This window comes from Oncorhynchus gorbuscha, linkage group LG13, assembly GCF_021184085.1.
Source record: "Oncorhynchus gorbuscha isolate QuinsamMale2020 ecotype Even-year linkage group LG13, OgorEven_v1.0, whole genome shotgun sequence".
NCBI lineage: Eukaryota > Metazoa > Chordata > Actinopteri > Salmoniformes > Salmonidae > Oncorhynchus > Oncorhynchus gorbuscha.
The window spans coordinates 48230707-48248148 of NC_060185.1; the positions used below are offsets into that span (position 1 = coordinate 48230707).

General features: G+C 45.6%; 1 protein-coding gene across 2 annotated transcripts in view; it reads left to right on the plus strand.

Moving 5' to 3' along the window:
- The first annotated feature begins 4913 nt into the window (after positions 1-4913).
- LOC123993043 (sodium channel subunit beta-4-like) overlaps positions 4914-17442 on the plus strand; it is a 33360-nt gene continuing 20831 nt past the window's right edge. For both annotated transcript variants that reach the window (XM_046294787.1, XM_046294786.1), the window contains exon 1: positions 4914-5698. In XM_046294787.1, coding sequence (XP_046150743.1) covers positions 5605-5698 — 94 coding nt within the window. In that variant the 5' untranslated portion in view covers positions 4914-5604. The remainder of the gene's footprint in view (positions 5699-17442) is intronic.

Here is a 17442-nt window from a genome sequence, read left to right on the forward strand (position 1 = left end):
TAGTGGGGTTAGCCATCAACGCACATAACAACTTACCCATCACAAGCATAAAAGCTCGAATCCACCATGATGACCTGACAGGACACCTAGTGGTACATCCTGTCTTGCAAAAAAAAAGATTGTCTACTCCCCAAAATGCATTGTGCCCATGCGACGATTGCGTCCAAATTGTGGCGGATCGTGTCCATCAGGAAAAAAAGCTGCGACTCTTACAGCCCAGATGTTTTCATTTGAGTGCCGTGCCAAGATGGATCAAACATGTTGATCCTGGCATTAAATCAGCGGTCAGATTTCCACGTCAGTCAAATCGTCAGATGTTCGGGTCACGCTGATGTCTCACAGTAGCCCGTCATGGAGTTAGTGAATCTCTGACATGCTGTGCTCCATTTGCTCTACTACAGTCATACTGACTCCAACGGCGAAACACACCAACGTGAACGCCGCAGTCCAGTTTCTCGGGCCCTTAGTAGCCACACCTGTCACTCTCACTTGAGACAGGTCTTTTCAATGATGCACGCCACAAACGGAGGTTATCGGCTGAATGCGGTTGACATACATTGCACTGTGGTAAACATTCCATGCAAAATCGTACTATCCCGCGTAAGAGCGCACCACGTGGTGCTGAAAATGAAGATGCTGACGTCATCTTGAGAGGTCACCTGAGAAGACTCAGTTTACACTTGCTTACCGTAAGAATACAAAGTGTATGTTTTTTTAGGGGCCTAATTCACGACATACTGCAATACGGCCCCTTCAACAGCTAACTGCAATAAAGCAAGTAATACCTCTATCAGAACTTATAGGGACACACAGTATTGCTCCTTTCCCAATGATGCCACTGCCAGCCGGTACACAAGAACATATCATTTGGATAAACTATCTCCAGAGCCGGTCATCATTTTATTTTACTCCACACAAATAGCAATCGCCCATACACAGACAAACACACACACACACACACACACACATTTGATCACCATCACACGATGCAAAACACTGAACGTACAGCAGTAGAACTACAATTAGGAATGTGTGGCTACAACACCTTTCACCTTTGCCACAACATAGTGGTTCAGAACTTCAGACAAGACGGTCACTCACCTTGTCAAGGTCCCCGTGGCGGAAAACAAAGAAATAAAACAACCTCACGGACACCACACGTGCAAAACAAAGAGTAAACGAAGGAGCAAAAATGAGAAACTACGGCCCAACCTATCTTCATCCGTGTCCTCGCATATAGGCCTTACTCTGAGCTCTGTACATGCACTGGCTGCTACGAGGAAGAGAGAACGTGTGTGTGTGTGATAGAGAGAGGGAGGGGGAGAAGCAGAGGGTGGACGGGAGGAAGGCAGGGAGAGAGGGATGGTGAGGGAAGGGGGGGGGGCAGCTCTGTCCTCCTTTCCTTTCTATTTCTCCCTGAGTTCTTACTGGGATGGCTAAGGTCACAGTTCTAAATCTCAGGTAGGCGAGGCTCGATGCACCATTTTACCTTTGCAAAGGGAGGGGACTTAGTGAAGGCAGAGACAAAGAGGGACGGAATGATCGAGAGAGACTAAGGTGCGTGAATGCTAGGTCAGGGCTGAGCATTCTATATGCGTAAATGTCTCTGAAGACTTTCCCTCCTCTGTCTCCCCTCCAGCTGTCCTCCAATCATGTCCTCCCTCGCTTCCCCTCCCCTCCCCTCTGCATCCGTCCGCTGCCCAACCCTCCCCTCCTCTCTCACTCTGAGTGTTGCTTCATCATGCTACCCTCAGTCACAGTAGTAGAGGGAAGCAAATCCCTTTCTTGTCCGTCCCACCACCATGTTGTTCCGTCCATAGAATTACAGACAGTCATTTCCTAGGATCACTATGGTTCCCTCTCCTCAGCACCCAGTGCTTTACTCTTCGCTCAGTCTCCAGGTGAGGGGCATCTGTCAGCGATTTGGTGCAGAGTTATAGCGGAGTCAGGCGCAGGAAACAGGTATTGAGTAACACAACTGAGTTTACTCAAAGAATCAAGCAAAATTCCAAATAGGAACATACAAAATACACTCGCACAAAACACAACCACTAACGACAATAAACAATTGCGGACAGAACAGAAATGTATGCCAGAGTGTTAAATAAGGAACGTGATATGAGAATGGAAACCAGGTGTGTGTGTAATACAGACAAAACAAAACGCAACTGAAAGATGGATCGGTGGTGACTAGAAAGCCGGGGACGTCGACCGCCGAACACCACCCGGACAAGGAGAAGGGCCGACTTCGGCGGAAGTCGTGACAGCACCTCTATGCGTTTCTTTCTCATACTCCACAGGGCTCCATCGTGTGCTTCAGAAATCCAAATATTACGTTTGTCCCGTTTAAGTCCAGCGACAGCGCACAAGGACAGAGTTCTGAATCCCGGGAACTCTGTGTTGTTTTCCTTGCTCCAAGTCACGAGAGCTATAGATACTAGGGCACGTATCATCCACTATAGCCACTCTCTTCACTGTCCGTTCCCCAAAAATATACTCCCTAAACTGTTTTCATTTATACCCTATCGCCATTCCAACCAACCCGCCACACGCCATGGTCTCACCTATCCCGTCTCGCCCGCCCGACTCCCCGCCCTGCCTTCCCTTCCTCTCTCCCCTATCTCACATCTCTCTGAGTTGATAGCAGTCACACCCGCCCTCCGTTCCTCTGCCCAGCGCTATACTGCAGACTACATAATGGGAATTTCTTCCCTTCCCAATTCCCCCCCGCCCCTCGTCCTCAACACACATGATGCTGCAACATCTAGCCCAAGGTCACATCGTCCTGAATTCAGAAGGACTGCGCGCGTCTGTACACACGTGTACGTGCACCTGTGTTTTATGTGTATGTGGTGGGAAGGTGCAGACTCATGAATCCGTCAGTCCCACCAGGAACGTGTCACTTCTACAGCACTGTCACTGCCTCAGTGAAGATGCCCCTATCAAACCACTCATGAAGCTCCTTACGTCCGTCATCAGTGAAAACGATTTCATTGTGGTGAACATGGTGGTTTTATTTATATGGAACGATTGATTATTCAAGAAGAGGATCCACTGCTGATGTGCTAATGTAATGTGTTAAGTGAGGAATGTGCGAGTGTTTTCATAATAATCAATTCAATTAACACACACGCAGTTATATTCATTATTGCTGTGAATTCCGCTCTATTATTGGACTGCACCTGGCAAAGTTTCCTCTATATACATTAATCATCGAAATATTTATTTACAAACTAATTATGGAGTCACCTTCAACCGGGAGACCCCTGCATTGCGTGCTACACACACGCAAGCACGGAAGCATGCACGCAAGCACACATGTGCACTGACAAACTCACACACACACACACACTTCCCATGCCAGGGTGAAAGCTGTTCTCAGATCAAGGTTGACATCATGCTGAATGACAAGCATCAATCACCTCATATAGAGCAGCTCACACACACACACACACACACACACACACACACACACACACACACACACACACACACACACACACACACACACACACACACACACACACACACACACACACACACACACACACACACACACACACACACACACACACACACAGCCCTTTACACACTCAAGACTAGTAGTCGGAAGGACTGTTGCAGTGCCTTTATCAAAGTGGGGATGTTCGGCTACAATATTACTCAATATTTAGTGTTTTTGTTGGCATCCCCATTTACATGACCTTTGACCCTTGCCCCTCTGGATTCTTTCACGTGAACCCTCATAGGTCAATTACAGATACTTTTTTTAAGGGGTCTCTGTACCTCTCACCTTGCCGCACCCCTCATCTCCACACCCCTCTCACACACCCACACCCCTCATCTCACACACCCTCCCCAGGCATCAAGCACCCACTGCCATGGGAATGGGTGACCCGACACCTACTCCCACTCAACCAGTGACAGGTGGTGGAGGTCACGCATTAAGGGCCCTCAATCATATGGGTGACAGGGTGGGGGTGGGAGAGAGGCAGAGCGTCAAGTTCAAAGCAACATGTACAGGACATTTTGTGCGTGCACACGGAAATCAGTCAACGTGATTGCGATTACGACAGCCTTTCTTAAACGTTGGTTATTTTAGTGGTATTTTACTGATTTCGTCATTTTTTGGAGAGCTTGTTGATAGAGTGAAACGCGTTTGTGATAAAGTATCGTCAATGCTGCTGCAGAAACAACAGATGCGACAGAGATGTTTTAGCAGGACTATGAAGACCCATACAATCTGAACATGTGTCAATAATGGCATGCTACTGTGCATGCATGCACATCAATTATCTGGCATGGCATCTAATCTGGTAGTTGACCTCAGTGACTTCACTGGTCACAGCCTGCATTGCAGGAACCCCTCGGTTTTTAAAACTCACAGAGAGAAAAAATGAACTCTCTTTGTTCGAAATCCAACTGGATTGAACAAGAACTGATTGAATGGTACATGTAGGGGGAATTAGATGAGTCATGGAATGGTACATGTAGGGGGAATTAGATGAGTCATGGAATGGTACATGTAGGGGGAATTAGATGAGTCATGGAGACAAAACACAAGTGTGTGTGGCTAGGTGAAATAAAAATAGCTTTCAAGGAAAAGTCATTATTTTAAAATATTTGGAAAGTTGATGGAGAGTGGTGGGAGGTGATCCAGGATGGAGGGGGGTATAGATGGCAGTGTACCCAGAGAAATCCTCCTAAACCCGGCAACGGGCGCAGTGATAGACAGGGTGGGTTGCAGGACCCTCTAGTGTGAGATAGCCCCCAGATGCAATCAGGCTGAAGGTCCCCATTCAACTCCTCTCCTCTCCCATCCCTCCCCCTCCCCTCTTTCCCTCCAGCTCTCTCACTCTGTCCTCCATGCCTCTGCTGCAGTGGCTCTCCCTCCCCGCTCATTCCTCCCTGTGCCGGCTAGGGAGACACATACCGCCTGCTGCCTGCTGCCTTTCTGCCTGAGCTCCAGGCTCTGCTGTCCTCGCCGCTCCCTCCCCCCACATGCAGCTCTCCGTAAGGGGCAACGCTGACATCCCCCGACTGCCTCCACAGCTCCATTGCTCTGCGGTGCAGATGCTCGCTCTCTCTGAGTGAGTTTTTTTCCCTCTCCTCTGCTTGCTCTAGCTCTCAGGCTGAGGGATTCAGCAGATAATCAGTGTGTCGGCGAGTGAGAGTGAGCGACTGAAGCAAAGAGAGAGAGACTGGATCAGGTGCAGGAGCCTTCCCTTCGTCTGTCTCTTTCTGTTACTCTCTCTTTCTGTCTGTCTCCAGCCTGGCACATACAGAAGGGTAGACAGGACTCATAATCCAGGAATAAGCCATCAATTCACTCTTCTTCTCTGGGACTCACCGCAAAGGAGGGAGAAGAGGAGGGAGACAATCACAGCAGGACTTTGCAGACTGACAAGTCTTGCGTTTTTATTTCTTTGCTCGCTCTGCGTCCCACCTCACCCTGCCCCTCCCCTCTATCCCACCCGCACCCCTGCTTGCTCCAGCCACACACACACACACACACACACACCCAGAGTGTGTATCCAGGGGAGGACTGACAGACATACAGATTGCCAGACAGACTGACAGATTGCCAGACGGACCCAGTAGGATATGGGGTCCAGAGGAAGCGGCAGGTTCACTATGTCCAGGTGTTTGCGCTCAGGAGACACCGTCCACGCAAGTGTTGTCGTCACACTTCTGCTCGGTGAGTCCAAAAGCTGACTTTATACTGGCATTTTTCGTCTCCTCTCTCTAACTCTCTCTTGCTCAATCCCTTTATCTCTCTCTCTCTCTCTCTCTCTCTCTCTCTCTCTCTCTCTCTCTCTGCACCCGTCTCCCTCCATCTACCCCTGGGGTGCCAGCCAAATCACTGCAGGTTCTGCCGAGCTTGCAGAAATGTGTCCTACGCCGGAGGACAGGGTTGCATGTGCTTACACGGCTCATGCTTTTCTATATCGGGAGACTCAGAGTCATGTGTTTTAGCCAGGTCAGGGCAGCAAGTGCTGCATCTTGCTATTTCACTAAGAGAGTGAGTGGAGGGGATGAATTTGAGATAGAAAGGCGTAGATCCAGAGTCAATAAGAGGATGCCGGTAACAATGGATCCTGTTTAGCGCAAGTGGAATTATGGGCACTGCCAATGGACCCTGCCAAGTCAATGAGTGTCATAATGTCCAATGTTTATAATAATATAATAATATATGCCATTTAGCAGACGCTTTTATCCAAAGCGACTTACAGTCATGTGTGCATACAAGACGGGATTGAAATATTCATGCTCTAGATACAGGGAGAGCATGGGACAATATTCATCTAGATGAGGCAGTGGGATGGAATTTGTCGTGTGAGGAACACATTGTAGTTGTCAAAAGACAGCCCTTTACGCTGTCTTCTCATCAGAGGAACCAGCGATGCAGATTCAACTACGCACTTCATTCTGTCACGGTACATTTACACATATCACTTAATCAGGGACATATTTAACTTATACAGCTGACGGGGTGAAGTGTAAGGTCTTACTACAGTGAGGGAAGTGTATAGGAATATATGGAGGAATATCTTATTTTGGGGGAAAATATATTTTTGGGGTGAAAAATATATTTAAATACATATTTTTTTAAAGTCAGATAATGAGCAGGCTGGATCAATAACTACTCAAATCATAGGATATCCATCCATTCACATTCTCCTCTGTTTATTATCCTTTTAACGTGTTTCGTTTAGCTATGTACAGACTAGTGTGACCACTTAACAATGATCCAACAACCACATGGTACCCTACATTTGTATGTCTGGGTGATATGGTATATTATGATGCACATTGCTCTATAGGTTTGCTTTGTAGTAGAGTACCTGACTGCTTTCTACACATAGTGCTGTACAATGTACAGTAATACAATATAGTTACTCAGGCTTTAGACCAACTAAATCCCATGTATTTGAGAATCCACACATGATCATACAGTTTGTTAACGCTAATTGTTAGCACCAACTGTGATATGGACACAATCCTTAGTGGGGTAACCCTAAGACTCCTCAGCATCTTTTGAGGCGAGTGCCTTATTGGCACTGACATCAACCCACCAACTGTCGTCCCCGTTTTGTGTGTACTACGTCATCCAATTGTGTACTATGTCATCCATTTCATATGATACATTACGTCCTGAATTTCTTTTTGTTTTTAAATTTTGCAATTTGTATTAAGTTACAAATCCAATTTGTACTATATGTTACACATTTGTTGTGCTTAATTAAAGCTGCAATATTTAACTTTTTGGGCGACCTGACCAAATTCACAAAGAAATGTGAGATTTGTCATTCTCGTAGAAAGCAAGTCTAAGAAGTGGTAGATCTGTTCTATGTGTGCTATTCCTATGCTTCTTGTTCTTAAGTTTAGTTTTTTGCGTCTTTTACTTTCGGTTCTGTACACCAGCTTGAAACAGCTGAAACATTTTTGAAGGGGATTATTGAACAAATATTTCACAGCAGTTTAGATGGTACTTTGATTGTGTCACGACGTGACCCTTTTGGGTGTATATCGTGGCTCCTCCCCTCTCCCACTCTCTCTCTCACCTCAGGTTTTACAGCGGTCATAAATTCCTGGTAGAAACTCTCTTTGCTGCCATGGAATATTGAGAGGAAAGAAACCTCTGGGAGACTAAAGAACTTTTCTGGCCAAAACTCCTAATCCATAAAATTTCAGAATTAAACAATATTTCTATTTTTGAGAATGTGGGAATGGTCCTTGGGTATTTTATGTCAAAGATGTTTTACATTTGTGACATCAGGCAGTAGGACACGATAACGATATCTCTGGAAGTGTACATTCCTCAGTTATTCGTTTTCTACCTGAATGTTGTGTAAAATATATGATTCAATATAAAACTATTTGTGAGAAGATGTAATGTGATGTTGACCTTTTAAACAAGATACTTGTTTAGGTATAAAGTTTTAACTAGCCAGTGGCCATGCCCCCGTGACGCCAGACATTACGTTAGGCATCATGGTACAGCCTTTTCTTCTATAAAAAGCAACTTCCGACAACATTTACATTAGACAGCGTGCAGCGGTGGAAACACCGCTGACAAACGGTTTAAACCTACAAGACCAGAAAAGCATGAAGCGGTGGCTACATGTTGGAATGGTTAAGAAATCTACAAACTAAAGTCAGAGAACATCAAGACAGAGTCCCCACGTTGAAATGACTACAACACAAATAGACCATGAGACCAGAAAAGTATGGAGTGGTAGCTACATGTGAAATGGTTAAGAACTACAACTCTACAGGCCGAGGAGACCATACAGCACGTAGCGTTGGTACACGGCTAGAAATTGTGAAACTCTAAACCATTTCCACAGCACGAGCAAATCTTAGACGAGGCCTTTTCAGTCTGTAGCTGGAAATGTACATAGCCTAGGATGAAGAATACGACAACCGCGCCTGACGTGTCCATTAGGAACGCAACCAGAGGCTTTTCTGACGACTCTCTCCAGCGGATGGACCGGCGACCACAGAGAGAGACAACAAGACATACGCACCTAAATATGTCAATTGCAATTTCTTTTCGAATGAGCGGTTGTCCATATTTAAAGTATTAGCCATTTCTATGGGTGTAGATATCAGCTATGAGTCTCCAACACTTGAGCATTCCACACCCCCTGTCCTTTGTCTACCAAGCCGTCATATCGGTTTCGTCCACTAGGGACTTTTCCTTGGGTCATGGTTAGTACCCAATGCGTAACTAATGGTGTGTTTATCATGCATTTCTGTGATTGATTAAGTTCGTTATAGAAAATAAATAATTAAGCCAATTTGTGTGTCGCTGATTCATGATTCTATGCTAGGGTTCGTTCAGATATCCAAGGGTTTGCGACATTCGGTAATGACACTGATGAAGTACAATTCATTAATAAGCGACTGTTTTGATAATATATGAAAATATCTGAAGAGTTGTATTTGGGAAAATGACACATTTACATTTACATTTAAGTCATTTAGCAGACGCTCTTATCCAGAGCGACTTACAAATTGGTGCATTCACCTTATGACATCCAGTGGAACAGCCACTTTACAATAGTGCATCTAAATATTTTAAGGGGGGAGGGGGTGAGAAGGATTACTTTATCCTATCCTAGGTATTCCTTAAAGAGGTGGGGTTTCAGGTGTCTCCGGAAGGTGGTGATTGACTCCGCTGTCCTGGTGTCGTGAGGGAGTTTGTTCCACCATTGGGGAGCCAGAGCAGCGAACAGTTTTGACTGGGCTGAGCGGGAACTGTACTTCCTCAGTGGTAGGGAGGCGAGCAGGCCAGAGGTGGATGAACGCAGTGCCCTTATTTGGGTGTAGGGCCTGATCAGAGCCTGGAGGTACTGAGGTGCCGTTCCCCTCACAGCTCCGTAGGCAAGCACCATGGTCTTGTAGCGGATGCGAGCTTCAACTGGAAGCCAGTGGAGAGAGCGGAGGAGCGGGGTGATGTGAGAGAACTTGGGAAGGTTGAACACTAGACGGGCTGCAGCGTTCTGGATGAGTTGTAGGGGTTTAATGGCACAGGCAGGGAGCCCAGCCAACAGCGAGTTGCAATAATCCAGACGGGAGATGACAAGTGCCTGGATTAGGACCTGCGCCGCTTCCTGTGTGAGGCAGGGTCGTACTCTGCGGATGTTGTAGAGCATGAACCTACAGGAACGGGCCACCGCCTTGATGTTAGTTGAGAACGACAGGGTGTTGTCCAGGATCACGCCAAGGTTCTTAGCGCTCTGGGAGGAGGACACAATGGAGTTGTCAACCGTGATGGCGAGATCATGGAACGGGCAGTCCTTCCCTGGGAGGAAGAGCAGCTCCGTCTTGCCGAAGTTCAGCTTGAGGTGGTGATCCGTCATCCACACTGATATGTCTGCCAGACATGCAGAGATGCGATTCGCCACCTGGTCATCAGAAGGGGGAAAGGAGAAGATTAATTGTGTGTCGTCTGCATAGCAATGATAGGAGAGACCATGTGAGGTTATGACAGAGCCAAGTGACTTGGTGTATAGCGAGAATAGGAGAGGGCCTAGAACAGAGCCCTGGGGGACACCAGTGGTGAGAGCGCGTGGTGAGGAGACAGATTCTCGCCACGCCACCTGGTAGGAGCGACCTGTCAGGTAGGACGCAATCCAAGCGTGGGCCGCGCCGGAGATGCCCAACTCGGAGAGGGTGGAGAGGAGGATCTGATGGTTCACAGTATCGAAGGCAGCCGATAGGTCTAGAAGGATGAGAGCAGAGGAGAGAGAGTTAGCTTTAGCGGTGCGGAGCGCCTCCGTGATACAGAGAAGAACAGTCTCAGTTGAATGACTAGTCTTGAAACCTGACTGATTTGGATCAAGAAGGTCATTCTGAGAGAGATAGCGGGAGAGCTGTCCAAGGACGGCACGTTCAAGAGTTTTGGAGAGAAAAGAAAGAAGGGATACTGGTCTGTAGTTGTTGACATCGGAGGGATCGAGTGTAGGTTTTTTCAGAAGGGGTGCAACTCTCGCTCTCTTGAAGACGGAAGGGACGTAGCCAGCGGTCAGGGATAAGTTGATGAGCGAGGTGAGGTAAGGGAGAAGGTCTCCGGAAATGGTCTGGAGAAGAGAGGAGGGGATAGGGTCGAGCGGGCAGGTTGTTGGGCGGCCGGCCATCACAAGACGCGAGATTTCATCTGGAGAGAGAGGGAGAAAGAGGTCAGAGCACAGGGTAGGGCAGTGTGAGCAGAACCAGCGGTGTCGTTTGACTTAGCATACGAGGATCGGATGTCGTCGACCTTCTTTTCAAAATGGTTGACGAAGTCATCTGCAGAGAGGGAGGAGGGGGAGGGGAGGAGGATTCAGGAGGGAGGAGAAGGTGGCAAAGAGCTTACTAGGGTTAGAGGCAGATGCTTGGAATTTAGAGTGGTAGAAAGTGGCTTTAACAGCAGAGACAGAGGAGGAAAATGTAGAGAGGAGGGAGTGAAAGGATGCCAGGTCCGCAGGGAGGCGAGTTTTCCTCCATTTCCGCTCGGCTGCCCGGAGCCCTGTTCTGTGAGCTCGCAATGAGTCGTCAAGCCACGGAGCGGGAGGGGAGGACCGAGCCGGCCTGGAAGATAGGGGACATAGAGAGTCAAAGGATGCAGAAAGGGAGGAGAGGAGGGTTGAGGAGGCAGAATCAGGAGATAGGTTGGAGAAGGTTTGAGCAGAGGGAAGAGATGATAGGATGGAAGAGGAGAGAGTAGCGGGGGAGAGAGAGCGAAGGTTGGGACGGCGCGATACCATCCGAGTAGGGGCAGTGTGGGAAGTGTTGGATGAGAGCGAGAGGGAAAAGGATACAAGGTAGTGGTCGGAGACTTGGAGGGGAGTTGCAATGAGATTAGTGGAAAAACAGCATCTAGTAAAGATGAGGTCGAGCGTATTGCCTGCCTTGTGAGTAGGGGGGGAAGGTGAGAGGGTGAGGTCAAAAGAGGAGAGGGGTGGAAAGAAGGAGGCAGAGAGGAATGAGTCAAAGGTAGACGTGAGGAGGTTAAAATCGCCCAGAACTGTGAGAGGTGAGCCGTCCTCAGGAAAGGAGCTTATCAAGGCATCAAGCTCATTGATGAACTCTCCGAGGGGACCTGGAGGGCGATAAATGATAAGGATGTTAAGCTTGAAAGGGCTGGTAACTGTGACAGCATGAAATTCAAAGGAGGCGATAGACAGATGGGTAAGGGGAGAAAGAGAGAATGACCACTTGGGAGAGATAAGGATCCCGATGCCACCACCCCGCTGACCAGAAGCTCTCGGGGTGTGCGAGAACACGTGGGCGGACGAAGAGAGAGCAGTAGGAGTAGCAGTGTTATCTGTGGTGATCCATGTTTCTGTCAGTGCCAAGAAGTCGAGGGACTGGAGGGAGGCATAGGCTGAGATGAACTCTGCCTTGTTGGCTGCAGATCGGCAGTTCCAGAGGCTACCGGAGACCTGGAACTCCACGTGGGTCGTGCGCGCTGGGACCACCAGATTAGGGTGGCAGCGGCCACGCGGTGTGGAGCGTTTGTATGGTCTGTGCAGAGAGGAGAGAACAGGGATAGACAGACACATAGTTGACAGGCTACAGAAGAGGCTACGCTAATGCAAGGAGATTGGAATGACAAGTGGACTACACGTCTCAAATGTTCAGAAAGTTAAGCTTACGTAGCAAGAATCTTATTGACTAAAATGATTAAAATGATACAGTACTGCTGAAGTAGGCTAGCTGGCAGTGGCTGCGTTGTTGACTTTGTAGGCTAGCTGGCAGTGGCTGCGTTGTTGACACTACACTAATCAAGTCGTTCCGTTGAGTGTAATAGTTTCTACAGTGCTGCTATTCGGGGGCTAGCTGGCTAGCTAGCAGTGTTGATTACGTTACGTTGCGTTAAAAGAACGACAATAGCTGGCTAGCTAACCTAGAAAATCGCTTTAGACTACACAAGTATCTTTGATACACAGACGGCTATGTAGCTAGCTATGTAGCTAGCTACGATCAAACAAATCAAACCGTTGTGCTGTAATGAAATGAAATGAAAAATGTCATACTACCTGTGGAGCGAAGCGGAATGCGACCGGGTTGTTGAGTGCGGAAGTTCTATTCAGTAGACGTTGGCTAGCTGTTGGCTAGCTAGCAGTGTCTCCTACGTTAAGGACGACAAATAGCTGGCTAGCTAACCTCGGTAAATTAAGATAATCACTCTAAGACTACACGCTCTAAACTACACAATTATCTTGGATACGAAGACAGCAAAGACAACTATGTAGCTAGCTAACACTACACTAATCAAGTCGTTCAGTTGAGTGTAATAGTTTCTACAGTGCTGCTATTTGGTAGACGGTGGACGTATGCTAGCTGGCTAGCTGCTGGGCAGATAGTAGTGTAGACTACGTTAGGACGACGAAATACGAAGTTGCAATAGAAGTGCTGACTGTTTCACTTTGTTGTCCTCTTTCTTTTCCTTTTTCTTCTGTCCTTCTTTTGTCCTTATTTTGTCTTCCTTTCTTCTGTTAACTAGATATTTTTTTGTTGTTATTCTTTGTAAGCTAGCTAGCTTCTTCCAGGAGAATCCCTAGCAACTGCTTAGCAACAAGTAAACAATTCTGCTAGCAATTCAGCTAGCTAAGATAACTGTACAATTTTATGAAAAATAGTTAATTTTTCAAAAGCCTGTCTTTTTTTGGTTTGTTCCTTGTTTTGTCTTCTATTGAGTCTTGCAGTTTTCTCTTGATTTTTTTGATGTACTTCACTCTAAAAAAACATTTAAATCTCAATATATACAGGAGCTCATTTTTCAGCAGCTGCTCAATTTAGAACTCCGGAACACATACAAACAAAAGAAATTCCGTGGTGCCCCGACACTCTATTCAATTAAAGTTACATGATTAGTTTAATCATGTAATTAAATTACACATAGAGGGGGAAAAAACACCTTTATTTAACCAGGTAGGCCAGCGATTGGTAAGATGCTCTGACTGCTGACGCTTATAGTTAGTGAGTTAGATATAAGTCTCCAACTTCAGTGATGTTTGCAATTCGTTCCAGTCATTGGCAGCAGAGAACTAGAAGGAAAGGCAGCCAAAGTAGGTGTTGGATTTGGGGACGACTAGTGAAATATATCTGCTGGAATGCGTGCTACTGGGTGGGTGTTGCTATGGTGACCAGTGAGCTGATATAAGACGGAGCTTTACCTAGCAAAGACTTATAGATGACCTGGAACCAGTGGGTTTGGCGATGAATATGTAGCGAGGACCAGCCAACGAGAGCATACAGGTTGCAGTAGTGGGTAGTATGTTGTGAAATAGGATGCCGATTCTAGATTTAACTTTGGATTGGAGATGCTTAATGTGAGTCTGGAAGGAGAGTTTACAGTCTAGCCAGACACCTAGGTATTTATAGCTGTCCACATACTCTAAGTTGGAACCGTCCAGAGTAGTGATGCTAGTCAGTTGGGCAGTTGTGGGCAGCGATCGGTTGAAGAGCATGCATTTTGTTTTACTAACATTTAAGAGCAGTTGGAGGCCACGGAAGGAGTGTTGTATGGCGTTAAAGCTCATTTGGAGGTGTGTTAACACAGTGTCCAAAGAAGTGCCAGATGTATACCGAATAGTGTCATCTGCTTAGTGGTGGATCAAAGAATCACCCGCAGCAAGAGCGACGTCATTGATATAAACAGAGAAAAGAGTCGACCCAAGAATTGAACCCTGTGGCACCCCCATAGAGACTGCCAGAGGGCCGGACAACAGGCCCTCCGACTTTACACACTGAACTCTATCTGAGAAATAGTTAGTTAACCAGGCAAGGCAGTCATTAGAGAAACCAAGAGAAACCAACTTAAAAAAGTTTGAAATATCCAATAAATGTCATCCCACTTCATGATTGTGTCCCACTTGTTGTTGATTCTTCACAAAAAAAAATACAGTTTTATATCTTTATGTTTGAAGCCTGAATGTGGCAAAAGGTCGCAAAGTTCAAGGGGGCCGAATACTTTCGCAAGGCACTGTAGGTCTGTAACAGTTTGAGTCTAGAGTGTCTCCCCCTTTGAAGACGGGGATGTCAGTGACCTCTTTCCAATTGATTTGATAATGTACAGTCTTCACATTTAATGGTAGTCAACGTCACAACAACTATCTACATTCTGAATGCTTGTTTTGTCACATAAACTGAAATTATGCAAACTATTTGAATCTTTGCAACGAGGAAATGGCAGGGCAATTTCTGCATATTGCACATTTAAGATCCTGGAGTGAATCTTTACGAAGGGCTGTGCAGTCCTGATGAATAACCAAGCCCCTTCTCATCTGTGTGTTTGTTTGGACTAGAGGTGAGAGAGCAGGGGTGAAATAGCCAACATCTTTTCTGGCATTACCAACTTCATCTATTTTTCTTGTAAGTCTAATGGAGAAAAACAACTCTCAGCCTCAGAAAGACCAATGGGTAATTAACGTAGGGTAGAGTAGGGTAAATTGAGCTATTTTTTTTACATTGGGCATCACAATGTCAAGGGAAATGTTGTATTATTTTTAACTAATATATCTACATATAGTTCAGGATGTGTGTGTATCCCTGGGAATAATCAGAATTTGTGTAAATAGAACAGTTATTATTACATACAGTTGAAGTCGGAAGTTTACATACACTTAGGTTGGAGTCATTAAAACTCGTTTTTCAACCACTTCACAAATGTCTTGTTAACAAACTATAGTTTTGGTAAGTCGGTTAGGACATCCACTTTGTGCATGACACAAGTCATTTTTCAACAATTGTTTACACACAGATTATTTCACGTATACTTGACTGAATCACAATTCCAGTGGGTCAGAAGTTTACATACACTAAGTTGACTGTGCTTTTAAACAGCTTGGAAAATTCCAGAAAATTATGTCATGGCTTTAGAAGCTTCGTGACATAATTTGAGTCAACTGGACTAGTGCCTCTTTGCTTGACATCATGGAAAATCAAAGGAAATCAGCCAAGGCCTCAGAAAAAAAATTGTAGACCTCCACAAGTCTGGTTCATCCTTGGTAGCAATGTCCAAATGCCTGAAAGTACCACGTTCATCTGTACAATAGTACTCAAGAATAACACCATTGGACCACGCAGCAGTCATACGGCTCAGGAAGGAGATGTGATCTGTCTCCTAGAGATGAACGTACTTTTGTGCGAAAAGTGCAAATCAATCCCAGAACAACAGCAAAGGACCTCCAGATTCTGGAGGAAACAGGTACAAAAGTATCTATATCCACAGTAAAATAAGTTCTTTATCAACATAACCTGAAATGCAGTTCAGCAAGGAAGAAGCCACCCCTCAAAAACCACCATAAAAAAAGTCAGACTACGGTTTGCAACTGCACATAGGGACAAAGATCGTACTTTTTGGAGAAATTGCCTTCAGTCTGATTAAATTAAATTAGAACTGTTTGGTCATAATGACCATCATTTTGTTTGGAGTTAAAAGGAAACCGAAGAACACCATCCCAACCGTGATTCACGGGGGTGGCACCATCATGTTGATGAGGTGAGATAAGGGAGGTAAAGGCAAAAAAGGCCATGGTGGCGAGGTAAATACAATATAGCAAGAAAAAAACTGGAATGGTATATTTGCAGTGGAAGAATGTGCAAAGTAGAAATAGAAATAATGGGGTGCAAAGGAGCAAAATAAATAAATACATACAGTTGGGGAAGAGGTAGTTGTTTGGGCTAAATTACAGATGTGTACAGGTGCAGTAATCTGTGAGCTGCTCTGACAGCTGGTGCTTAAAGCTAGTGAGGAAGATAAGTGTTTCCAGCTCCAGAGATTTTTGCAGTTTGTTCCAGTCATTGGCAGCAGAGAACTGGAAGGAAAGACGACCAAAGGAGGAATTGGCTTCGGGGGTGACCAGTGAAATATACCTGCTGGAGCGTGTGCTACGAGTGGGAGTGGGTGCTGCTGTATTACTGTATTGACAGTATGGAGAGTGTAGGAATGGAAAAGGTGTGCACAGCAGTAGTTATATAGTATGAGCCTTGACCAGAATACAGTATATACATTTGAAGTGGGTGAAATAGTATGTAAATATTATTAAAGTGTCCAGTGTTCAATAACTATATGCAATTTAAATAGGGCAGCAGTCTCTAATGTGCAAGATAGAGTACCGGTTGGTAGCCGGCTAGTAACAGTGACTAAAGTTCAGGGCAGGGTACAGGGTGGATGCCAAGGGGCAATTTGAGACATTGGCTACCATACCCCATACAAATTATGATTATATTTTGTCAGTTTTATGCATAATATGTGAGATAGTGCATTTTGTATTGGTACAGAACAGACATGCCCTGTGCATGCATATGTAAAACAAGGAGCGGTTTAGCCCCCCTTGAGGTTCATGAGAGTGCAGCTAAGGAAAGGAGAGAAGGGAAGAAGAGCATTCGAGCAGCAGCAAATTATGAAAAAATAGACTGAATGACACTGAAGGGGTACATTGACAAAATAATTTAACAAACATACCTGGACGAAAGAGAGGCTATGATAGAGTAGCAGAGGCACATAAGGTCTTATCTGATGACATGGAGTCTGAGCTTGCTAAACATATCAATAATTTTTCAGACCAGTTTCATCGTCTATTCTACTTCGGTTCAACGTAATTTCATTGAAATGACATGGAAACAACAGTGATGGCGCTGAACGACAAAGATGGCGCTGAAGTGGATGGCTGACGTTTTTCTCCTGACTAATTGTGCTATTTTGTTAGTTTTTTTGCGTTGTTTGTAACTTAATTTTTTCCTTATTTTGTACATTATGTTGCTGCTACCGTCTCTTATGACCAAAAATAATTTATGGACATCAGAACAGTGATTATTCACAACGAACTGGAAGAAGCTTTTTCCTTTAACGAGTCCAACGAGAAGGATATATTGCTCTCCCGGGAACAGGCCCAAATCCCTGTCATTTGGGTGAAGAAAAGATGGAGGATTAGAGGACGCAGA